The 26,473-nt window shown below is 39.1% G+C and overlaps 1 protein-coding gene across 1 annotated transcript; it reads left to right on the top strand.

Annotated features, from left to right (window-relative positions):
* Positions 1 to 1,329: 1,329 nt before the first annotated feature.
* LOC108441279 (envoplakin-like) lies at positions 1,330 to 23,950 on the top strand. The gene is given in 24 exon segments (XM_017720716.2): positions 1,330 to 1,427; positions 6,832 to 6,931; positions 7,070 to 7,224; positions 8,410 to 8,533; positions 9,631 to 9,747; positions 9,912 to 9,950; positions 10,116 to 10,277; positions 10,616 to 10,723; positions 10,959 to 11,054; positions 11,437 to 11,547; positions 11,730 to 11,873; positions 15,043 to 15,197; positions 15,328 to 15,425; positions 15,946 to 16,121; positions 16,266 to 16,444; positions 16,725 to 16,863; positions 16,969 to 17,162; positions 17,565 to 17,715; positions 19,244 to 19,327; positions 19,403 to 19,507; positions 19,589 to 19,681; positions 20,180 to 20,891; positions 20,894 to 21,798; positions 21,800 to 23,950. Coding segments are annotated over 24 exon segments (6,057 nt in total). The 5' UTR covers positions 1,330 to 1,386; the 3' UTR covers positions 23,669 to 23,950.
* Positions 23,951 to 26,473: the final 2,523 nt, after the last annotated feature.

The raw sequence follows: 26,473 nt of genomic DNA on the forward strand, positions 1-26,473 counted from the left end.
AAATAATAATTGAGAATATTAACCTGTATTTTGACTCATGACAGCTTAAGGCGGCTATGAAAACCTTCAGTTATGAAACCTATGTATAGAGCTTGTCTTCAGTTGTCCAATAAATACAGACCAGTAAAGCAGGTTAGTCTGCAAGGTTTGAAACACTGCCCCCTACATGCACAAGCATGTCATTGCACAGATACTGAGCCTTTTTCTTACAAATCAGTTCAGCCTGTATTTTGTACAGTGAGCAATTATACCAGTTAATCTGACTTAACGAGACTTCATTCAGTAGTACTTGTTCTGTAAACTGCTCCAAAGATTGGCTAATTGGCAGCAAGCCCAAAAGGTGAGTGTGGTATGCAGGTGAGACTGAGGGAGGAGAGAAGGAGAGGAGAAAGAAGAGGAGAAGATCAGAAGAAAGTAAGAGGAGGAAGAACAGGCCTGTCGTGTGTTTCACTGGCACTGCTACATTCCTCTTTTCTTCACCCTTCTTTTCGCTATGCTAGTGCCAGGCATGTCTCACTTTCACACTGATCTGAGAAGAGTTGCAAAGACGTTAGTGAAACATTCTGGTTGGTGGTAAGACACAGTGGACAGACCAGTGCTTATAGAGACAGCTTTAAATCATCCACAGAGTGCAGTCAAGATATACTTTGTATCTCAGTGACTGAAGGGTTATTGTACAGTATAGTAGTAAACACCTACTATTGTAGCCCATCTGTTGCTACGCAAAGTATCGCCCAATTTGTCAGTCAGTTTCAGACCACAGGACCGCTGATGACCAGATATAATTTGAGTAGTGGACCATTATCAGCACAGTAGCAACTCTGACATGCTAGTGACATGTTAGTTTGTATGGTGCTGGTATAAGTGTACTGCCGTTTTGCTGTTTTTACACACCTCAGTGTCACTGCTAGGTTGAGTGGTCCACCAGTAAGCCAAGATTGGCTCTGTGGTCAGAAACTGGCCATTGATGAAGAACTAGAGGCTACAGTCTCTGTACAAAAACAGAGTGGAGCTACAAGGAGTTGCATATTTCTACAGTCAATATAAAACAAAATATAAATATATACAGTAAATGTGTATATCATATTTTGCATTCTATGTTTATGTAAAGTGGAAAGAAAGATTTGATTCTATCAGCTCAGCGACAGATGAGGTTTCGGTGGCAAAGATAGACAGAGGGTGGCAGAGAGAAGGAGAGATAGCTAGAAGAATGAAACAGGTATTCCTGGTCCCATCCACCTGTGCTCAATGAGAGGTGACGCACCTGTGTCAGGGGGTGGGGCCAAGACGGCTTAAAGAGCCTTAACCTGAGAGGAGAGACCAAGTCCAGAGAGAAGGAGAGACGGAGCCTGGGACTGTACGTAGACCTGCATCCAGACACTCAGCATGTTAAAGAAAAAGGAAAGCAGTCTGACGAAGATCAGCCCGTGAGTGCAACTCTCTATGTATGTGTGTGTGTGTGTGTGTGTGTGTGTGTGTGTTTGTTTGATGTGTTTGAGAGGTCTGAATCACCTTCTACTTATGGTTTATAATATGTAGAATGAACTGTTTTGAAACCTCCTAAATTCTAGGCTTATTTTTTAGTGGTTAATCTAAAGCAGGGGTGCCCAGCTTTTTGTCTTGGGGGACAAAGTGCATTGTTAATGGTGGGCTGATGGCCAAAAAGACAAAACAATATACACATATAAATGTATTTAGTAGTATTACACTATATTTTATTACTATAATACTTCAAAATAACTTTCAAACTTTCAGCAAAACTGAAATCAAAAGACAACAAGAATTTAGTAAGTTATATATAGTATAAAGTGTTTGGGTGACCCAGTGTCATTGGGTGACGGGGTGGGGTTAAGGCAACTTTCTGGTGGGCTCAATTAAGCATCTCCACAGGTCAGCTTTGGGCAGCACTGATCTAAACACTTAAGATTCGGTATCAGTGAATAAACCTGTGGCTAGAAAACCTATAGTAGTAGTTACTGAAGGGTTTTGCCCACAAAGGGAGCCTTGGAATATTGTACTGAAAAACAGATCTCAGCTTGAATTTGTCCATGCAACTAAATTTATTAGCATACAAATGAACAGTTTCTAGTTTAGAGAACAAACCTGCAAGAATCTTTGACTAAAAATGAACACTTCTGCCTTCTGCTGTGCTTCTATCTCTGTGCTTCTGTGCTGACTGTACATCAGACATCAGGAAAGCTTGAGAATCTCAAGCTCTAGCTTGAGAAACTGTATGTGAACTCAGCCCTCCTCTGCTGTCATTGTTGTTGATAGCCTGTTGATAGTGCAGGTTTAGCCCTTCCTCAGCAGCGCAATAAACCTTAACCCAAAAGCTATAAATGATTATTGAGTTGAAGAATGCGTTGCGTCACCCACGTGTATGCTGATTGAAATGGCCTGTGAGTGGTTTTATTTATCTTTATGGCTGGCCTTGCCTGTTCTGGCATCTCAACGATTGCTGTCAAAACAGCACTGACTCACAGGGCAGTAATACAATGAATGGGGCTAATGTATGCATTCATGATAAACTCCTTATGAGCAGAAAGATTCCCTTCAGGTGGGTGTGGGTAGATCAAATCGAATGGGCGCAGGTAAGATGTACACTGCCCATAAAAAGGGCACTTTGAGGGCACTTTGACCTTGTGTGAAAGTTTCCAAATGACTTTACTTTTCAGTTAAGTATGAAAAAATGCATGCAAATATTTTATTGCCATAAAACATTTACTTAGTTTATATTTAGCTTCAAGTTCATCAAAGTATCTTACAAAGTATCTGTAGATTTTGCCTAATTATGATAATTTAATAAAGAGTTTTAAATCATTAATGAGTTATCTTTTCCAAATTACAGTGAAAAGCTATATTGAACCTTCTAGGCCAAACGTGGTTTAAATATCTGAGTGGTTTGAGTGCTGATGAGCGCTGACATCACAATAAGGGGGTAAAATGTATGGCATTAATATTGGGGCATGAAATGTGTGGCACTAATATGGTCAAAAATGTAGTTTGATGTGCTTTTTTTTACATAAACCAACATAGTCTTTAATAAGTGACTGAAAACCAACAAAGAAAACATAATCATTTGTAATTAAAAGCATTTTGGCAGGCAGAAAGAATGGCAGTTGTAGTATTTTGGTGAAAATGTAAAGGGATGAAAAAGGTTTTTTAAACAGCATTAAAAAAGCACACACTGCCTTATCATGTAAATGGCCTCTGGCTTGAGGCACGGCCTGTTTTCCTTTCAGGGTGTGACAGCAACACTCATCAATCCAGCTTAGAGTGTACTGTTCAGCAAGCAGGCCACATGGACCAGCGACACTGACAGCAGGACAATGCAGTCTGTGTGTGTGAGTGTCTTTGTGTCTTGGTGGACAGCAGCACTCGGGAACCTGCTTGCAGTTGATGTGCCATGTTGTTTTCTTGTTGACTGTCAATGTGATGGCGTGTGGAACTGATGTTGAAAAAAGCATGTCTTTTGTTTATTTGGACAGTGTTTTGTGCAGCTTTTTGAATGTTATTTCTCAACATATATGCCTTGCCATGCCATGACACTGAGATATTTGCCAGGGATCAATGATTTGCATTTAGGAAATTTTACATTTACAGTGACTGTCGTGTGCGACAGTTTGGGCACTCCTGGTCATATTACATGTTTTGAAAACATCCTCTACGGAGAACACACTTCAGCACATTTAATGCACAATTACTATTTATTTATCATCGCAGACATCTCATGTTGTATGTGTTTAAGTGTGCAGACCATTTAGTGGCCGTTCTTGTCAACACTGCGAACAGGTGAAGGAGATCATTACTGATCCCTGCGTGTGTGTGTGTCTTTTGGTGTGTGCATTGCTATCATATTTTTCACTATGTGTGGCATGCTGGTTTTTGGGTGTGTCACACATGAAAAGTAAAGAAGCCAAACAGGAACTCCCTGCAGTGCTGGCTTAAAACTCATACACACGCACACATGGCACTCACCTATTCACACTCTCACTTATTTACCTTTACCTGTTCTTCTCGCTTTTACATCTTTGTTCCTACACACTCACACAACACACACATCTTCTCCTGAAGTCTTTTCAATGGACAGACAGATTTTTGTAACACTTTACTGCAGGGCAGCATTCATACGGTTATATGACACCTACAAAATCTTTTAATAAGACTTATTTAAACAAGTGCCAGGTGTCATAACACTTTCTGGGTTGAAGTGACATCAAAGTTTACCAAAGCTGCCTTTACAGTAAATCAGTCTTCTTGGAATAAGTTGTAATAAAGAGATTATATAGGTGTAGCCTTATGAATGCTGCCCTTCAGTAACGTGTTATATTTCAACCCTCTGTTTGGCATCGGTTTGACAAACAATATAACATTTTTGGTATTTCTACAGAACCAGGCACTCTTTCAGTTCAGTTCTTCTACACTCATAGTATTGTCCTTCTGTATTGACCAAGTGAGGCGTATAAGCTTGTTGGCCTATTTGAGTTTTATACACTCATGCATGCACGAGTACATCAGTTGATTTTGAATTGAAGGTGGGAAAAGTCAGGTATAAAACCATTCTGACCAATTCTCACCACTATTCAAGCTGATCACAAAGGGCTTAACAGCCTGACAAAATCCATTAAAATATGTAAACATCAAGACATACATAAAACTATTTATACAGATATTTCATGACCCATATATTTACTTACAGACATCTACAAACAGGTTACAAATGAATTCTTAGGGAACTTAAGATGGCATATTGGTACTGAGATGGCAAAAAATGGTATCTTGTAAAGTAATATTATCTTAATTACACTAAATAAATCTTATATTTCTGCTGTTGCAGTTATTGTAGGCTTAATTTAAGATTATTGACCTTATTGCTAGACATTTTTTACTTGTTTTAGGCAATTTATTTTGTTAAATTATCTCATTGTATTGGCAGGTACTTTTGCTTGTTTGGAAATGTGCTTAAACCAGCAAAATTATCTGCCAGTGTAGTGAGATCATTTTACTTGATAAAATTACCTAAAACAAGTACAGAAATATCTGATAATAAGTTAGATAATCTTATAATAAAGACAGAACCATTTCAAAATGGGAAATCTTAGATATATTGACCAGATTTAAGATAATTTCAGCATTTTTCTGGAGTGTAATAGTATCAGGCTAATATCCCATAACAAATCCAGCCTGAAACAGCACACTGTTACTACTGTGGGGTTGATAGCCTACTGTTAGATGCTTGACTTTACTGAAGTGCTTCAATTAAAAATAGTTGATTTTTTAAATGTTGATTAAAGACTGATACTCAAATTTCAACATCAGACTCAGTATCAGAAAATAAAAAGTGGTATTGTGCTCTGTTTTATTGAAATACCAATTAGGTTCAATTTAAGGTCAAATTCAGGCTTAGGGTCACACCTAAACATGAAATATTGAAAAAAAAATGTTTTGAAAAAATGACACACAGATGTTACTTCATTAAAATGTGTGTCATTTCTAGATTAATAAAGTACATTTCAAAACACTATTTTGTCTTTCAGTTCAATTTCTTTGAGTAGAATTATGAAAATGGCTGGGATTTACTCAAACTGACTGGGGACACACTGATGGGAGGGGTGTGGCTCAGATGAGCCTTTTACCTGCCAGGCTGATAATGAAATCTCCACTGCTTTCAACAGCGCATTGTAGCGAATGGAAATAATTCCTTAAACCTCTTTAAACAGTAGTCATGCCTGAGAGCACTGCTTTTCCTGGGGCAGACAGGTGTCACAGTGCAATCTTGCAAAGCTGCAGAGAAAATCCCTTGAAGAACCAGCAGGAACTGCTCCACATTCTGGGTGACACGCCCAGCCTATGGGTCTCCCTGAAGGTGGGGCAGTGGGGAGAAAAGGACGGATTGTGTAAGATCTGGCTGGATGGATCAAAAGGGTGATGAGTCACTGTAGGTCAGAGTTGTGTTTACAGCTGTCAGTCGAGGAGTGACATGACATACAGGGTTATTAGACAGCAGGGGGCCTATTGTGTGTGTATCTGTGTAAAGACTGTGTGTGGCATGCGGACAGAAGTGTATAATGCGTATTATAAGGGTATAATGCGTATCTGAGACCCTTTATTTAATAAAGTCAAAATGGGCATTACAATAGAAAAAATGGGAGTCGTGGCAACTGTCCAAGTCTTGGAAGACCACCTGAACTGTACTTAAGCTTTCAACTATGAGAGACAGGAGAAAATCAAGCTCCACTCTTGAGATGCAGAAAATGCAACCAACTTCTAAGACTGAACTTTTGAGGTATGAAAAAATATCCCTACAGATTTTTTCATCTCCTGAAAATAATGTAAGCTGTAATAAAGGATGGACACACTGAATAAAGACAAAATAATATCATATATAGTTGTTATGTTCCTATTTTTTGTTAAATATATGTTTTTTGCATCTTTTCTTAACACTGACAGTGAACTTAGTGTCCTAAGGGCCACTTAGACTAAAAATTAAATGAAAAAATATATGAAGGCTGGGCTCTGACTTTGGTACAGTACTATATATAACTTACACATTAGCTTCATAGTAGTTTGAATTATTCATAGTAGTTACTAGATAATAATCTTAAGAATAATAACTGAATAAGAAGCCTGTGGACTGTTGTATGTATATGTGTGGTGCAAGTGTGTGTGTGACAAGTGATGTAATGGTGTGGTCAGTGCCTTATATTTTGTGGCAACATATGAGTGTGTGTGTGTGTGTGTGCATGTGTGTAATGTGATTGTTATCTTTCTGATATGTTTATATGAGTAATGAGTTTGTGTGTGTGTGTGTGTGTGTGTGTGTGTGCGCAGGGTGCAGGTTGGTGAACTGTCAACACTGGTTACACGTGTGCAGAAGAATGCAGACCAGGTGGAGAAGAATATATTGCGTGCTGAAGATCTGCTGGATGAGGTGCCACTTACATACATTCATAAATGACATACATACCCACTCTCATTGTGTAAATACTTAAGATAGTACATTGAGTCATTCTTCTCTTCTCTTCTCTTCTCTTCTCTTCTCTTCTCTTCTCTTCTCTTCTCTTCTCAGGACTCCAAGGATGGTAGGCAGGGTTTGTCCCTGACTCGACGGATTGAGACAGCAGATAATCTGTCTGAGGCAGAGACTCTGCTGAAGGACCTTTTTCTGGATGTGGACAAAATCAAGAAGCTTCAGCATCCACAAGCTGGGGAGATCGAACTGGAGTGAGTGCAGATTGGTCATCAACACACACACACACACACACACACACACACATGTATGCACACACACATGCATGCATGCACACACACGTACACACACGCACATACACACACACACACAATAATGCTGCATTCTGATTTCAGAGAGGCATTTCTCATTAAAACATGAAGAGGAGTCTTCATCAACCACACAGGATATTACATCCAGAGATGCCATGAGATTGTTGATCTCTCTTGGTGATCTCAAGACAACAAGGGTTTTTTTCTCAATATCACAATTTATTGTTCCCAGGATTATCAAGGTTATCTAGAGAAAACAACATTATCTTGAGATCACAAGACAGATAAGTCATGATTTCAAGATAACAGTCTAGAAAATTCTAACGACTTCATGGCCTCTCTGAACTTCCATGTATATAAACATATATATTGGTTCATACACTTTAACCCCCTGCAGAGGTTCAAAAAGTTAAAAACTCTGGTGAAATCTGGGAAATCTCTAATTCTCAACAGTGTTAGGCTGAGCTTTAGGACCAGGTTGAGGGTTAGGATTAAGTGTTAGTTTGAGGTTAAGTTTAGGTTCAGCATTAGGGCCAGGTTTAGGATTGGGGGAAAATGAATGCAAATTTAGAAGATACTTAGTTGAATGTAAATTCAATGTAGGTTAAGTATCTATGCAATCAGTATAGCATAATAGGTAACACTGCTGACCTCTATGTGTTAGACTGGGGTTCTGTTTTTCCATCTGGCCAAACACACCACACTGTACCAGTAAGATTCCTTGGACAAGACTCTCTACTTCTGTGACATGATTAAAATTTTAAGTCACTCTGCATGCAACAGCATCTGCCACATGCATAAATGTAAAATCAAATCTACAGTCATTTAAATTACTATCCTAATAAAGTTTTGCAAATTGTTAGCTAAGTACATCTTGGCTTCTATTAAGTTTAGTTTATTTATCTACCTAGCATACAAACTGCTAGGGTGACAGTCTCTCCAGACTCTATTTTTCTAACTGTTCGAGTCCATTCAAGTTTCAAACTTACCAGACCATTGACTTCTTATACATGAATGGAAAAACAAACAGAATCAAAGGACATGCTCACACCCACACTCAACTACTTCATCATTCATCATAGCCCTTAACCCTAAATACCTGTCTTTGTGCCTCTGTCTCTATCTCAGTGTGAGTAACCTGCATGATCGCTGGTCTAAGGATTGTGTTAAATATCGGGACCTCTATAAGCAGAGTCTGGGGCTGGATCTCTCACCCAAAATAGGCTGGGCCCATGTGCTCACTGACAAACTGGTGAGAAAAACCTCTCTTTGTTTTGTTTTTTTTTTGCCTGACAGTAAATCAATTCGAGCATCTTAATAGCTCACCGGTCAACTTCCATAGTGGATAGGGCCAGGACGGACAAGAAAGGCCATCCTAAATCAGTACAACTTGAATAAAAGTACAGAAGAATCAGCTCAAAAAACTACTTAAGTACTAAGTAATTTATAAAACTGCAGTGGAACTTCTTAGTAAACTCGACATCTATCAGCACAGAAACTGAAGTTTGTATGGCTCTATTTTCCTGTTTTTTGATTATGGTCTAAAACAAAATGCTAAAGCTCCACAGTCAGTGATGTGGCCAATCACAAAGCAGGACAGATGTTGTCAACAACAAAACAGAATGAAATTAAACACAAAAAGGAACTAGTAACTAAATATGACCAGCTTAAATGTAGAATAGAATATACAAACATTTGTCACTGTGTTTGCACACTGTGAAATTAGACCTCTGCATTTAATCCATCCATGCAGTGAAACACCCACATACATGCACACTAGTGAACACACACACTAGGGGGCAGCGAGCACACTTGCCCAGAGCAGTGGGCAGCCCTATCCACGGCACCCGGGGAGCAATTGGGGGTTAGGTGCCTTGCTCAAGGGCATTTCAGTCATGGACTGTCAGCCAAGGGGATTGAACCGGCGACCTTCCGGTCACAGGGCTGGTTCCCTAACCTCCAGCCCACGACTGCTCCCCAAATGTAACTGACTAAAAGGCAGATTCCTTTACTCACATACTTGAGTAGAAGTAAAAGTATTACAATTTGAAAATATTCAGGAGTCCATCAATATTTTACAGTGCATGTACAATTTTTTAAGGTACATGTACTTGAGTAAATGATTACTAGTTACTACCCACTTCTGACAAGACCCTTCCCAGCTCTAAGCATAAAAAAGGTTATTTGTTATTGGTATCACTTTTTCTCTATTGAGAAATCAACATAATGCTGTTTTTTGCCAGATTGGTAGCTGTTTAATTGTTACCTGTTTAGCTTATGCGATGATCTCAATAAGGTATAGGAGAGAAAAAAGTACTGACCGCTTTCTGCCCGCTGTGTGTGATCTAGAGGCTGATACGGGGGGAGGAATATGGACCGAGCCTGTCTGATGTGGAGAAGCAGATTGCTGCTCACAACATCCTGCACAAAGAAATTGAAGCTTACCAATCTCAGATAGACTCAACAGTAAATGCAAACACACTCTCTCAGTTCACTTATTCTCTCAGTTCTCTTTGCCCAAAACAGACAACACATTAGCCAGTAAACCTATTTTTAAACCTTATCTAACAATGTAGTTCCAATTACAGTGTCATTACAATAACTGTCACTTCTCCCTTGTCTTCAAACAGGAATCACCTTCTGTGAGAAAACAGTACGCAAACCTTCAGGTGAGCTTTTCTGTTTTTAAGTTGTAGAAATCAAGAGGTCTAAATCTAAGATGCAGTGTGGCTTTTAGTGTGTGTTTGTGCATGCAGGCCTGTTGTGTATGCATTTGTTTACACCCATTTCTCCATTGCCCTTTGTCTCTCTCTCTCTCTCTCTCTCTCTTGCAGGAGGAGTCTTTGAGCCGTAAGCGCTATCTCTCCTCTCTGTATGACTACCTCCAGCGCTGCAACAAGCAGCTGCACTACCTGTCTGATCAGCAGGAGCGCATCCGCAAGAGGGACTGGAGTGACCGCATCTTAGATGCCACTGGGATTCGCGCGGAGTACGAGGTCAGGAGTGGCAGTATAAATGTGGCCATTCTTAATGTTGGAGGGCCAGAGCACTGCTTACTTTAGTGTTTTTACTACTTTAACACATCTGATTCAATGTATTACTGATTTAACTGAGGATAACTGGTTGCCATTTTGCCATCCATTTATATTACATAATTATTTATTACATAAATAATCGCATTATTAGATGATGGATTATGTTTAGGCTTTCTGTTTCAAGAGGACTGAATTTGCACTCCCAGCTGTTTTCTGTTTCTCAATATTAAATGTCATAAAGTAGACGTAATTAATACTAAATATGGTAAATAAAGTTGGGTGATGAACTTGTTTGACAGAGGTTCAAGAAAAATGGCCTGCTGAACCATGAAACTGAGATACGCAGACTGCAGGATGAGGCAGATGGTCTGACTGCCACAAAGCATCCAGGCTCCTCTGCAATTATGGTAACACAAATGCCATTTGCCCATTTTTTTAACTATCCATCCATTCATTTATTCATTCATTCAACCCCAAATCAGTCAACACCTGTCAGTATCTTGAATTAATTGCTGAACATCTCACTAACTCTCACTCTGTTGCTCTTGCATTTATTCAAATCATTTTTCATTAATTAAAACAAACAAATAAACAAACGAATGCATCCCTCTAAGACTTTGTTTATGTCTCTGCATGTTTCAGGACCATAATGCTGTGGTGCAAAAGGAATGGCAGCACTTTCTCAGCCTCTGCATCTGCCAGGAGGCCCACCTGGACAATGTGGAAGACTACAAAAAGGTAAGAGAACTATGGATTTATTGTATGTCCTCTGTCTAAGATATGGTGGCTACTTCACTTGTACATGAGCCAGCCTTGGGTTCTTTCCTTTTGAAAGATTCTGAATTTATCCACGTAGGATGAATTACATACAATCAAAAAGTGAAATGTTACATTGACTTAAAATAAAATGTACACATAACTATTTAGCCATTTTGCCAGGCCAGTCAGTGAACTCAGTATGAACATGATGACTCAAGGAATTCTCTTCCCTGTTATAGTTTTTATATTTTATAGAGCGATTCTAATTGCCCAGTGTAGTAGAGACATAGTTTATTTGAGTTGAAGCAAAATGTGGGACTGCAGTTGTTTATTATTGTTTATTCTTTGTGTTGCATTGCAGTACCAGCTGGATGCTGAGACGATCTCAGAGTCTCTGAAGAGAATCAACTGCACCATGGAGCCTTCCCTGCTGGCCAAGATGAGCAACCCGCAGATCCTGATGCAGCTGGAGGTCTGTATGATCTCCTTTACTGCTGTGTGCTTTCTTAAACCAAATAAGCTTATGGTGGTACTGCAGAGGTACAGAATCAGTAGTTGAGGGCAACTCTTTAGTGAGTTCCTTGTTCTAACATAGGATTATACACAATGTTGCTATTACAGATCTTGCATGTGTGTGTATGTGCATTTGTGTAGGGAGAAGAAAGAGCAGTACAGAGAAATGAGCGCAGACTGGCAGATCTGAGAGAATTCTGCAGCGGCATTGCCCCGCTGCCACTGCGCCGGACACCGTCCATCAGATGCCCTGTTGTGGCTCTGTGTGATTGGAGCACTGACAAGGTACACAAGCACATAAGTATGCCTGCTACTATAAAGAAGTCACACACTATGCTGTCACAGTGGCTAGCACTGTTGCCTCGCAGGAAGAAAGCAAGCAAAGTTTATTTATATAGCTCTTTTTACAAAAGGTGTTGTCACAAAGCAGCTTTACAGAACAATCAGTTTGACAGAAAAAAAGCCAGTGGTGACAGTGGCAAGCAAAACTCCCTAAGAGGAAGAAACCTAGAGAGGATCCAAGACTCAGAAGGGGAACCCTTCCTCCTCTGGTCGACACTGGATACCAAACATCATTAGTATATAGTATTATAGTACAAAGCGGGATAAACAGGTGGGGCAGTGATAAATTAGATTAGTTTATGATTATGCAGCGGCAGCAGCAGCATCTGAGGGTGAGGATTGCGCAGCGTTTTACAGCAAGAAGCTCAATGGTGGTCAAGCCTGTCCAGAAGGATGGTGAACAGGAGGCACCTGATCAAGGCAGAAGGGTGAAAAGCATCAGACACACAGACAAAAAAACACACAGAGTCAGTTCTGTGAAGAGTGACTGATCACAGATTACAGTGTTAACAGAGCAGCAGAGACTCTGGCAGGTCTAGATCTCACAGGGAAGACTAATCACCAAAGGTTTGACTATATAATGCTTTTAGCCTAGACTTAAAGACTGAGGCTGTGTCTGCATCCGAACATTAACAGGAAGATTATTCCAGAGCTGGGGGGCTTTGTATGAGAAATCTCTCCCCCCTGATGTAACTTTATTAATTCCAGTAAGCCAGCACCTTGTGATCTAAGTAGGCGTGATGGTTCATAGTAGGAGAGAAGTTCACTCAGGTACTGAGGGGCGAGTCCTTTTAGAGCTTTATAGGTCAGTAATAGAATTTTATAATCAATGTGAAATTTAACTGGTAACCAGTGCAGGGTTGATAAAACTGGGCTAATATGGTCGAACTTTCTGGTTCTTGTGAGGACTCTGGCTGCAGCGTTCTGGAATAGCTGAAGCTTGTTAAAACTTTTGCTGGGACATCCAGACAGCAGGGCATTACAGTAATCTAGCCTTGAAGTAATAAATGCATGAACCAGCTTTCCTGCGTCATGTAGAGATAATGCATTTCTTAATTCTGCAATATTGCGGAGATGCAGGAAGGCTGTTCTAGTGATATTAGTTATATGTGCGTCGAAGGACAGATCAGCGTCTATCATGACACCAAGATTTCTTTACAGATGAGCGTGATGCAACTGAGAAATTGTTAAGTTTATGTGTTAAATTAGACAGTTTGTTTCTAGCTGCTTTTGGACCAAGAAATAGGACCTCTGTTACATCCGAGTTAAGAGAAAGTTACTTGACATCCAGTCTTTTATGTCTTTTATACAGTCCTCAATCTTGCTGAGTTTAAATTTATCATCCAGTATGCTTGATACATATAACTGAATGCCATCAGCATAGCAGTGGAAATTTATGCCGTATTTACTGATAATGGTGCGCAGTGGTAGCATATATATTGTGAATAATATAGGTCCTAAAACAGAGCCTTGTGGAACACCATACTTTACTTTTGCGAGGAAAGATGAATCACTGTTTACATAAACAAACTGATAGCAATCAGTGAGGTAGGACCTGAACCAGGAAAGAGCTATTCCTGTTACCTCTACAAGGTTTTCAAGTCTATGTAGTAAGATAGCATGCTCTAAGATTGAGGAGGACTAGCAAAGACACATTTCCTTTGTCAGGCTTACTATTTTTCTGCCTTACTATTTTACTTTTTAATGGAACCACACTATCTAGAGTAGATCGAAAAGTATCCTCTAAGAATTTGATCATAATATCTAACTCAAAAGGATTAGATGGACAGAAGCTGATAATTGCGGAAGGTTTCTGATAAAGCTACCAGCTGTGGAGGATGTTATAATCCACTTAACATGATAACATGTTGATGAATGCACAAAGTGAATTTCATATGAGATTAAGTAATGATCTGAGATGGCTGTGCTCTGGGGGTGAATGACTAAATTATCTATGTCTACACCATAGGTCAGTATTAAGTCTAGAGTGTGACTGTGGTAATGTGTGTGCCCCTTTATAATTTGGGTGAAACCTATGGAGTCTATGATACATAAAAATGCCTTACTTAGTGCATCTTGAGGATTGTCAAAGTGGATATTAAAATCTCAGCCAACTATTATGTTACTTTAAAACATTACTAAATTTGATAGAAACTCTAAAAATAAAGTAAATTGTACTATTGTACTATTGTACTATTGTAAGTGAATATGAATTGTTATTTGTTCCTTGATCTAGTATATTAAGTAAAATAACTTAAAAAGATGAGAATTTATAGCCTACTTTCTGGGTTACACCTAAAGCTTTAGTATGGATGGTTGCTATACCTCCACCCCGGCCACTTAAACGAGGACTATGCACATAGCTGTAGCTTGTGGGGGGTGGCTTCATTTAGACTAAGGTGTTCATCGGGTCTAATCCACGTTTCTGTGAGGCACAGATTGGTAATAATTTCATTTACAACAATGAAATTGTTGTTTTATTTGGGGAACAGACAATTGGGAGGAATCTATGTGGCATCTCAAGGCAGTTTGCGGTATGAGCATTTGTATTTACAGAATAACTTTTTATTTGCACTTGCCTTATTTAAAGTAGAAGTGCTAGCAATCGCCTTATTTTCAGCATTAACATTAGCATTATTAGCTGTAGCGTTTCTATTTTTGGCTATATTTTTCTATTTTCGTGGCCTTCGCTTTGCATTCAGTAGAAGGGCCTGGGTTTGACTCCACAGCCAGCCAGTCCTTTCTGTGTGGAATTTGCATGTTCTCCCCATGGCTGCATGGGTTTCCTCCCACAGTCCAAGACATAGGTCAGGAGATACTAAATTGCCCCTAGTTATGAATGTATGTGTGAATGTATATGCCTGTCTGGATGCCCTGGTGACCTGTCCAGTGTGTTTTCTGCCTCCTGCCTAACATTTGTGAAATGGTCATTTAATGTGTGTAGACTATCTATAACATTTGAAATAGTCATTTTTTGACCATGCAAGCACAGGAGCTAAGAATAAAATATTAGAATCTTTTATACGGAATCTGAATAAAATATTAAAAAATAGATATCGTTTATATATCAGTATTCCAAGTGTGGTCTGAAATCTGCGGTTTCTTTTTCCAGGCATCAGTAAAACGAGGAGATACGTTGAATCTGGTGTCCAGTCCTATAGAGGAGAACTGGAAGGTACAAAACAGCTACGGAGACACCAAAGTTATCCCTGGAGTCTGTTTCCTCATTCCTCCACCTGACTCAGATGCCATCGAACGAGTGGAAAGGTGAAAGACACACTTACAACATAGCTCTTATTATAATTATTATTATTCTATTGAAACAGATTGTGAAACTTTAACTGAGTTACATGTTAAAGTGCAAGTATGTGTTTGTATCTGTGTGTATTAAATACAGTCTGGAACAAGACCTAGCTAGTCTGAAGAGGAGGAGAACGTCTCTCAAGGCTTCCATTAAGGCCCCCACTGAAGAGGTGGTGTCTGTCACTAGGACAGGTACATTTCTGTCCTTGTCTATGTTCTCTTTCTCAAATATCAGGAGTAGAATAAATTAAGCTGAAGGCTACTGCACACCAGATGTGTCTAGTAAATGACACATCGCATCTGAAAATTCCAACACCGCCCAGCTACAACATTCAACACTATTCATTGTCTTTGAGTGTTGATCATCTTGTTATTACTGCATTTTATTAACCCCTTAAAATCCCAGGCTTATTACATACTAATGTTTATTATTCAGTTACTACAGTGACTTCTATGCAAACTGGTAGAGCTTTTCTTAGGTTATAGAAGTGTGTAATAAAGCTGTCGGCGGGCTCGCTCTATCTATCTATCTATCTATCTATCTATCTATCTATCTATCTATCTATCTATCTATCTATCTATCTATCTATCTATCTATCTATCTATCTATCTATCTATCTATCTATCGATTGTGAGTAGCTTCTCACTTGGAATAGCTTTAATTCCACACCATTTACAGACATTTACCTACCTCTTCATTCCTTGCCTGCAGTGATTGTGAACAGTGCTCCTGAGGACTCATCCAAGGCTGACAACCTTGCTAGCCGTCTGGACAGGCTCATCGCTGACTTGCTGAAGTTGGAGAAGCAAGTCCTTGGCAGACTACGAGCTCCTCTTGATGCGGCTAACCATACCAGAGACCTTGACAGTAGAATCCGAGATCATGAGGTAAGATCCTTCACTTCAACCAGACATTCAATGGAAAAGATGCAGTGGTGGAGGATGTCCAGTTGGCACAACCTAAAAATCTTGTTGTTACTCTTTTTGTTGCTGTTTTTGCTTAGCTTGATGTATTACTTTACTGTCTACTAGAGGGCTGTCACAACCCTTCGCAGCCTGGAGGCAGAGAAAGCATCCATTCAAAGAGAAGTGGAGCCTCTTCTGTCCCGGAAACCCCTGGGGCCAATTACTTCTTCCTTCCCTGAGAAACTGAGCACTGCTTCCAACAAGATTGAGGACCTCACTGCTCTCACTGATCTCTATGGCAAAAAGTACATTAGTTTCGGTGTTTTGTATTTGGTTGCATGAATGGAAAAAGCTACACCTGAATTATTAAGAAGCTGACATAAAAGTGAAAATTGTACCTACTTAAGAGTGCAGCAATTATGAAATAATCTGAGTGGAGCCAAACTAAGTTCTAGTGAAAGAAAACTGAGATTTTACAAAGATTCTGAATACACTGATGCAATTTATAGTTACAGGATAAGACTGTTTTTCCACATATTTCATTTTGGATTAATTCTTAAATGTTTTTTTCTGTATTTTCCAAAGGGCAAATGCTGTTACGGTTTTGGAGAATCAAATTAAGAAGGTAGACAGGACTCTGGCAGAGTTTGAGGACAAATTGGCCAGAGACACAGTGATCCTCGATAAGCCCAGTGCCATCCAGAATCATACTAAAGACCTCCAGGTAGGGGGAAGAGGCCAATTCAAGTACATTTGATATATTGCTATTGCTGGATAAACACCTTGTACCTCCAAAATGGTAACTATGAAAGTTTGAATTATCATTTAGAACATTCAGAAAGACGTTGCAGCCAAAAAGGATGACATCCAAAAATTGAACCGGGACCTGGAGCTTACAGAGCAGCTATGTGGCCATCTACAAAAGAGTTTCCAGGAGTACTGTCCTGACATTAACCGTCAGGAGACTGAGGTTAGACGCCTCAGAAACCGTTACGCTAACATTAACAACCAGCTACAGCAGAGGTGAGAGTCCTCTTTTTTGAGTTGTTTTTCTTTAGAGGCCCATTAAACTGTATTTACTGTCATCTGTTAAAAAAACACTGAACCTCTATGTTCACCACAACTTCTGCAGTAGTGATCACATTATTTCCACAATTGTTGGTTAAATAGAAATTTATCTCTGGAAATATTTAGACAAGTCAAGCAGAAACATGCCTGATTCCACTTGTTTAAACAGTTGGTCCATTTTCCAATAAGTGATTAGTTATAGGAGGTTGGAATTAAAACATGCAGCCACACTGGTTCTTTATGGACAAGATCCCTGATTTAGACTAAACAGACAAATGCTTCTCATTTTTCTAATTCCTTGCTTTTGTCAATATATCATGAAGTGCAATCAAGCCATATCATGATGTGTCATTACAGGTTAGCCCTGATGCAAGAAGCAGCCAATAAGTACCAGAGTTTCCAGAGTACTGCTCAGTCTCTCAACAATTTTCTGAAAAACATACCCAGCAACAAGATATATACTACGGACAGTGAGACTGAAATTGCTACCAAGCTAAACTCGCAGAAGGTTTGTTTGATGTCACCTACCCATTAAACTAAATTGACCACTTAATGTGGATAGTATGCAGAAATACGATCAAAATGTTGCTTCAGAATTAAAATTCAAACTATTGTTTTGAAGTGCCTTTACATTTTTGATAAAATCATGCATAATTTAGCACAAATGTTTTTTGTGTCTGTTAAAATTGTAGAAATTCTAATAAAGAAAATACATTTACAGTGTTTATGGGTTACTGAATGGTGAAGAACTTTTTTGAATGCAAAATATAAGCTCACTGGACAAAAAATGAATCACCTACCTCCACGAGTATGAATAACAGCTGGTTGTGAAGGACCTGCGTTGACATTTTACTCACAAGCCATGAAACACACTGGCAGTCCCTGTCTGTCAGTTTCATCTTCCAGCCATAATTCTGAGGAGAATTTCCTGGAATCTTTGCCACTGCTGGTAGACCAATAAGAATGTAGCCTCGGGTTACTACCACCTTAAACACGCAAGGTGATTAATTATTTGTCCAGGGAGCTGATTACTTAGAAATGTCCACTTTTTTATCTATCCATAGGAGTCACTGGTGTTACTGATCGTCATTGGTGTTACACATAAGAAAGGCAATACCAGAGACAGTAGCACCAGTGACATTTTTAATGAAAAATGCATTTTAAAAAATGCCATCAAACCACATGTTGTCAAACATGGAGTATCCACTAAAATGTGTAATTTAATCCAATTGTATTCTATTTTTTCACAATTACTTAAGAATAAAGTAGGTTATACCAGTGACTTCAACTAAAAGCTTCATATGACATTATGAACTAAATGAGAAAACTTCTGATGTTCAGAAAATAGGTAAAAGGAAGTCAAGCGATGTCATCAGTGTGATTTTTATTTCAAAATAAGAGATTTTTTGCTATGCTGTAACACCAGTGACACGACTCCTGAGGACCATGACTTTAATTATATATTTTATTATATTTATTTGACATTTGTTTTCTTTGTGTCATTAAATCATATATTTCATAATCATGTTTAGATTATTGCAGTTAAAATAGAAAAGTAGAAAAACTTGTTTTTTATCTCAAAATATGGCACTCACCCTTTACTTATGACTGTGAGGACGAGCACTTCTGTGGGGCTTGGAATTCTATATAACTGATTTAAAAACCAATATTGCTAAACTGATGACTCAAGAAGGTGTAATTGTTAAAGTGACTTATTCCTTTATTTTAAAATATAATAAATTGTAGCTTGTTTTTTCAAGTGTAATATATTTGTAAACACTAGGGACACATTTAAGGAAATTTATGTTTCCATAGAATGCCTCAAATAACAGATTATGTGTAAGTAAGGAACAGAAAATAATGACCTCCTACTGTAGATTGGGGTTCAATTCCCTGTTCGGCAGACCACACCTTACTGCTAAGAGTCCTTGGGCAAGACTCCTAACTACATATGTGCTACACCTCTGTAGCATACTTAAAATCACATGTTGTTCTGAAAGTAAATAATGAAGAACACATAATTTTTCTGATTGCAGCGGACAGTTGAAGAGCTCAAGAGGAAGTCAGATGATGTGGACCGAATTGTGAACCTTTCTCGTGAACTGCAGGACATCCTTAAGGTAAGACTTTTCTTTTTTTCAGACTATATCTTTGCTGGGACTTCAAAAATAATTTCCTTCTGTCTGTGTTAATAGGAATATGAAGTTATCTCTTATAAGTACCGCAGCATTATGGGTAATGCTGAGACCGATATACAAAAACATTACTCCTTTACTCTTGCCAGCGCTGTACAGACCAAGGTATGTTACAAAACGGTTGATTTTCCTAACTGGTTCTGCTTTATGTCAGGGTAACAGAGTTTTTTTTTTTTGTTCTTCCAGGAAAGAGATGTTGTCAAACGGTACAATGAAGTGCTGGCAGAAAATGTTCAGCTTCTTGACCAAATGAGATATGCCAAGAACGTCAATAACAAGGTGAGGTATAGACTTATGGACAGAAGCAGGATAACCAGGCCTGGGGCCAGATTTGACAGTGCTGTCCAGACACTTAATATAAGAAAATAGCAAAGCCTAGCATAGATTACATGTCAAGATATTTTACATTGTTCTGTGTCAATCAAATTGGGTAATCTTAGGAATAGAAATTGTATAGTCAACACTTCTGCATTTGTTCATTTCTTTGGTGAATTAGGCTTACAGTTAGTTTGATTGATTGTTTAGATTTAGGCTGGGCTTGAATAACATTTAAAATTTAGAGGAAGTTAAAGTGATGTTTGGCGAATATTCAGCTTAACAATAATTAGATGCCAATTATGATTGACATTATTATTATGGATAATATGGCTTAGTAAGTAATAAGCCTGGGATTTAATAGGGTTAAACATCTACCAGGGAGTATTCAAATAAATTGTTATCAAATACAATATATTCACCAACAATACTCCTCTTCTGTTGTGCTGTCCCACTGAACAGAATGAAGAGATTGTAAGCCGAGTAGTAGTACACCAGCATTTACAGCTACAGAGCCAGCAGAGGGAGTTTGAGGCGGTGGAAACCATGAAGAAGGAGCTGGCTGAAGAAATCTCTCGACGTATTCATGCTGAGACTGAACTAGACACTTTCAGGAAGAGGATGTTGTCACTTAAAAGCCGAAGAGGCGTGGAAAGAGTGGAAGAGAAAGAGATTTTGCAGTACTACCGTGATCCCAAACTGGAGGCTGATCTTGAAATACTAAAGCAAAAGATAAATGAAGAAGTCTACAAACGCTCTGGAACCCATACAGAGATTGAAAGCATCAATCAGAAGATTGTTCGTGTGGAACATGAGGTGACTAACATCCAGCCGAAGCTTGTGACCAAGGTTTTTACTGAGTATGAAAGAGATCCCCAACTAGATAAGGAAGCTGCTAGGATCCGTGAAGAGATCCGGAGGATAAGGGAAGAAATCAAAGTGCGTGAGACTGAAGTAGTGAAAATGACTACTGAGATCACTTTCTTGGAGCGAAAGAAACCAACGATTAAGGAAAGAGTGGTGAAGAAGGAGGTTGTGAAACTAGAGAAAGATCCTGAAATGCTAAAAGCTATCATTCTGTTCAAGGATGAAATCTCAAGTGAGGGTTTTAGATGTAAGACCCTGAATGATGAAATCTTTGAAATACGAAGCCAGATCAATACACTGGAGAGAATTATCCCACTGTGCAACCCAAGATTGTCATAAAGGAGCTAAAGAGGGTGGAGCAAGACCCAGAGCTCCTAAAAGAGTGTAAGATTCTTCGAACAAGCCTGGAGGAAGTGATGCAAGAAAGCAGCATCTTGATAAAGGAGGTTAATAGTCTTCAGCTCCATTATATTCAAGTAGAGACACTGAAGCCCAAGATTGAAGTCAAGGAGATTATAAATGAAATCTACAGGGTTGACCCTGACACTGAGATAGAACTGAGGCGCCTGAGGAAAGAACTTCAAGAATTGGGAAGAAGACGTGTTGAAATTGAGAATGAGGTAAACATACTCATGGTAGACGTTAAGACCCTGCGTTCACAGAAACCCAAAGTGGAAGTGAAGGAAACGACTCATGAAATTGTTAAAGAAGAAAGGAGTCCAGAAATGATTCGGGAAATAGCAAGGTTGACTGAACAGCTGACCCGCATTCGTGCCACTTATTCCTCTATAGTGGAGCAAATGAGAATTCTACGCATAGAGAGAGATGAGTGGAAGGTTGAGCGATCAAGGATAGAAACAAAGATTGTCACTAAGGAAATGGTAAGATATGAAAATGATCCTTTGCTGGAGAAAGAGGCTGAAAGACTGAGGAAAGAAGTACATGAAGAGGTTCAGCGCCGTCGCATTGTAGAAGAAAATGTTTTTGATCTACACCAAAAGTATATCATACTGGAGAGACAGAAACCTGAGGAGAAGATTGTGTACCAGGAAGTTGTACATCTCCAGAAGGACCCGAAACAGATTCTTGAGCATGAGAAGCTAACTAAGAAACTCAGTGAGGAATCCAAGTCACGTTGGGTGGTGGAGGTAGACGTACAGAAGCTGAGGGCCCTTGTTTCGGAGAAGGAAAGAGTCTGGCACAGGATGGATGATAGGCCAGAAAAAGATTACTGTTGAGACAGAGCTTAGGCGAATCAGGACTCGGATCCATGAGCTTGAGACTTGCCCTCCTCCCATTGAAGAGAAGATAATAATTGAGGAGGTTGTGAAAGTAGAGAGAGATCCCAATTTGGACAAGCTAATGAATGGCCTTCGGATTGAGTTAGAGAATGAGAGCAACCAGATTACCATCCTTCAACGGGACACCCGAAACCTCAAGGTCCAGGTAGACATCCTGGTAAAGGAGAAATCTGTAGAGAGAACGATCTATAAGGAGGTGATCCGGGTTGAGAAGGATCAATCTGTGGAGGCTGAAAGAGAACGGCTAAGAGACCAAGTAGCACAAATCAAGAGTGCCAGGCGAAACCAAGAGGATGAAGTCCAACACATCCAAACGAAACTGAGCCGTATTCAGACAACAGTGCTGACTGTCTCCAAAGAAGAGACCACCCTTACCTTTACTAGGGATGCATTGCTTAAAGAGAGGGATGACCTTCTCCGAGAGTTGAAGAGGCTGGAAACTGAAAGGCATGAAATCACTGTAACATTCCAGCATGAGTCCAAACTACAGAGTGAAAGGTCCCAAATGTACAAACAGAGAATCATCAAGCTGGAGTCTGAGATACAGAGTCTGGAGAAGGACATCCTGGCAGAGAAAGAAAGAATACACCAAAGGGAGGCCACCATTATTGAGTTGCAGAATGTCTTGAAAAAGGAGGATCATTCAGATAAACACACCAGAGAAACCACCAAATCTACCAAAATCACTATTCTGGATCCAGAGACTGGGAAAGATATGTCTCCTTACGATGCCTATGTGGAAGGTCTTATTGATCGGGCCCAATATTTACACTTACAGACGCTTGAATGCAGCTGGGAAGAAATCACAAATACTGGGCCTGATGGTGAGACTACTGTCCTACAAGATCGCAAGAGTGGGAAGAAGTACTCCATCCGAGAGGCATTGAAGAATGGACGATTGACCCAGTATGATGTGCAGCAGTACAAGGAGGGCAAAATTACCATCTCAGAGTTTGCACTGATGGTTGCAGGAGAAACGAAGATGACTTCTTACACCAGTTCAAACATAATTCCATCCTCACCAGTAAAATCCTCATCAACATCTATGCTGAATAGCTACAGCTCTTCTACACTGACTCAGCGGCCTTTCCACTCAAGCAATGGATACTTAAACACAACCTCTGTGATCACCACTGGAGACGAGTTATTCCCAATCTCTGGTGTTCTGGACATGACAACAAACAGCCGCATGTCTGTGCGAAGTGCTATGACTCGTAAACTGCTTGATCTAGAGACGGCTCTGAAGCTTCTAGAAGCTCAAGCAGCCACGGGAGGAATTGTGGACATCAACAAGAAAGAACGTTACTCAATTCACAAGGCAGCAGAACGTGGCTTAATTGACCCAGGTCAAATGCAAAAGCTCCTTAATGCTCAAAAGGCCTTCACAGGTGTTGAGGATCCTGTAACCAAAGGGCGTCTATCAGTAGGGGAGGCAGCTCAAAAAGGCTGGATAACAGCTGAGAATGCTAGACGGTACATGGAAGCACAACTTGTCACAGGTGGCCTTGTAGACCCAAACAAAGCTGGGAGAATTAGCTTACAGAATGCCATCAGCCTGAAGTTGCTTGAGAAATCTGTAGCAAGTGAGCTTGAAGATGATTTAAGACACCTAAAGGATTTGGTTGACCCCATCACAAAGAAGAAAGTCACCTACAAAGAAGCCATGGCACTGTGCAAGAAAGATTCCACTACTGGACTCCTCTTGCTCCCAGTGGCATCTACTGATTCAGTTGATTCTCCCTCATACTCCAGGTCCCAGTACTCTTCCAGCTTAATTCACTAGGGGAAAGCAATGTTTCTCTTCAGAAAAAGAATAATTTAGAGGAAAATGAAAAAGTGTTTTTGGGTTACTTCTTTTATTTCTCTCTGTTTAGTGAGGGTACTGGTGTTGAGATGATGCATATTTGGAAAAATGTATACCTTTTTATGTATATCACATAATGTATTTCATTATGTATTTCTCCATTTTGTGTTGTTGTTTCCCATTCTTTCAAATTCTATGCCATTGTATTATATCTAAATTCATAAAAGTTTACAATAAAAGCTGGTGCATCTATTCTCCATATAGCTGTGTCCTTTAACGTCTCATGCTTTATTGCTTTCAATTTGAAACAAAAAGCCTAATGTGCATGGCTCTCAAAAGGTGGCATGAAGGGTTCTTTGCACAATGCTGTAGGAAAATTTTGTCTGTGTTTTGTTGGCCTGTTTGCAACAAATCAGCTACATTTTCTTTTGTATTTCTATTAGATTTTATTATATTTTACATCTTCTATAGCATTGTCAGTCATAACAAAATTTACAACCCAGCATATAGAAAAATATAAATATATTTTACATAGTCCTCTCAATTAAACACACAACATGAGTATCAGATAACAGTATTTGTCAATTCATTTCACACCTGCACATCAAAACAAAGCCCTTCTGATTTAACACAGTTTTACCTTTCTAATTTACTCATCATGATCTGAGTGGCCTCAGGATTAAAAAAAAAGACTTAGCACCCACATATTCACACATAACGGCCTTACTTCTCCTTGTGTCATTACATTAAAAAACAGTGGCTTTTCACAGAGTTTTACAGACACACCTGTTTGCCCATAAGGTGGCACCAAAGTCTTATAAACTGCTGCTTCATGGCTTGGGATCTTATAGGCGGTGCTGTTCATTAAATTTGATTAAAATTGATTTGGACACAGCTTCAAAGGGCAGGATTTCAGTCATGCAAATAAAAGCTGTTTAGAAAAATTTGTCTGTGTGCTTCAAATATACATATATTGTGTGCTTTGAGGAGCAGTTGGTACAACTGTGCTCTAGTTAAGAGTCATACTACTGTAAAATAAGAGTCTTTAAATGATCTTTAATCCATTTGAATGATCGCTGTTATGTTATGCATGTTATGAACCTCACTGCAAAGCAAAAGCAAATAACTTCTGATATCAGACTGATACAACTGATTCCATGGGATTTTACAGCTTAAGCATGTTGCCACTGCACACAGTCATTCCCAAAATGTCTGCACAATCTACTATTTCAGGGTGATTTAATGTGAAATGCTCCTTTCTAGTTGAACACAATGGTGGTGATAAGAACCAGACATCCGAAGCATTTAAAAGCTCCTTCACAGAAACAACATGGTTGTAAACATGTGTGATGTCTGAGATGTTGTTTTATGACAGATTAGAGCATAGCACTATTTCACTGTTATCAGTGTTCCAGATAAAACCTCAGAAGAGGAGGTAGGTTCACTAGTGATTTGGATAGGATATAAAACCACTGTATTTGTATTCATTTTAAAACAAAATCACTCTGAATGATGTTTACACCTCATTGAAATTTTGAAAAATCTGTAGAATTCCTCTTTAATTTCTCTTTGTGTTTTACAGCATGTGATCTTACAAGACTGTTATTAGCGGTAAAAATACTAGAATTTGCAGGCTACTATACGATTTCCCCACCACAGTTCCATATGAGTCCTATGTGTAACCAGTTTTGGATTAATATTACAACCTGTATGAATTATGAACACAACGGGACTCATTCAACAAACATTTCCAAGAAGAAATTTCTTCTTAAAACACGCTTATGCAGATTCTGACATTCACCAATGTTTTCTTACTTGGAATTTGTTCTGTGGTAAGAACAGAATCTACACATACTTGTTTAAGAACGTGTCATGAATCTGACAAAGACTTTTTGCTCAAGAACACATTTACGAGAAGAGTTGGGAAGACATTGGTGAATGAGGAACCATGTTTTTTGGCCTGTTCAGGCTGCTTTATGAAAGTTTTCACAGTTCACATCACAGACCGGACAAACAAAGAACAGCAGTGCAGTACTCTGCACTATATCATTCATGAAAACATGTTTAAATTGTTTTCGTTAATGGTTCAGCGAACACACTGACCAAGATGAAATTTGAATTAAACACTAAATGCCCACATAGTTGGCTTAACAAATATTCTAGCTGGCTGAAGACTTTTGTACAGTGTTGTATTTCTGGTAATTCATTTTTTCTGATAATGTACACTCTCAGAAATAAAGGTACAAAACTGTCACTGGGACAGTAACCCTCTTGCGTACTGCTGGGGTTAAAAGGTACATTTCAGTACAATACAATTGAACCATAATCCATTCAAATTTTATTTTCTAAGTTGTATTGACTCCACACACACCGTCTCATCTCCAGTTTATTTAAGGTACATAATTGGACTTTAGAACCATTGCTGTACCTTTGAGGGTACATTTACATTGTTGGGGTACATTTACACCTGCACAGCACCTTTATTTCTAACAGTGTACAGTAGTTTAATTAACATGTATAAACACAAAGATCAGAGGCCCTAAACTCACCATTCGCACATAAAAATATTGTTACTTGTGTGAAATGATGACTCAAGTAAAGGTATCTTTCCACAATACACTTAAATACAGATAAACTTATAGAACTGTGCAGAACTTTTAATACATCCAGCATTCATCAGTGTAGGAGCTGAAGTTTGCTGGGCTCTGTTCTTCTCTTTTTGATGCACTTTTGGTTTAAAATAAAAGCAGAACAAATGTGGCCATCAGCAAAACATAGGGTCAG

This window comes from Pygocentrus nattereri, chromosome 1, assembly GCF_015220715.1.
Source record: "Pygocentrus nattereri isolate fPygNat1 chromosome 1, fPygNat1.pri, whole genome shotgun sequence".
In the NCBI taxonomy this organism is placed as follows: Eukaryota; Metazoa; Chordata; class Actinopteri; order Characiformes; family Serrasalmidae; genus Pygocentrus; species Pygocentrus nattereri.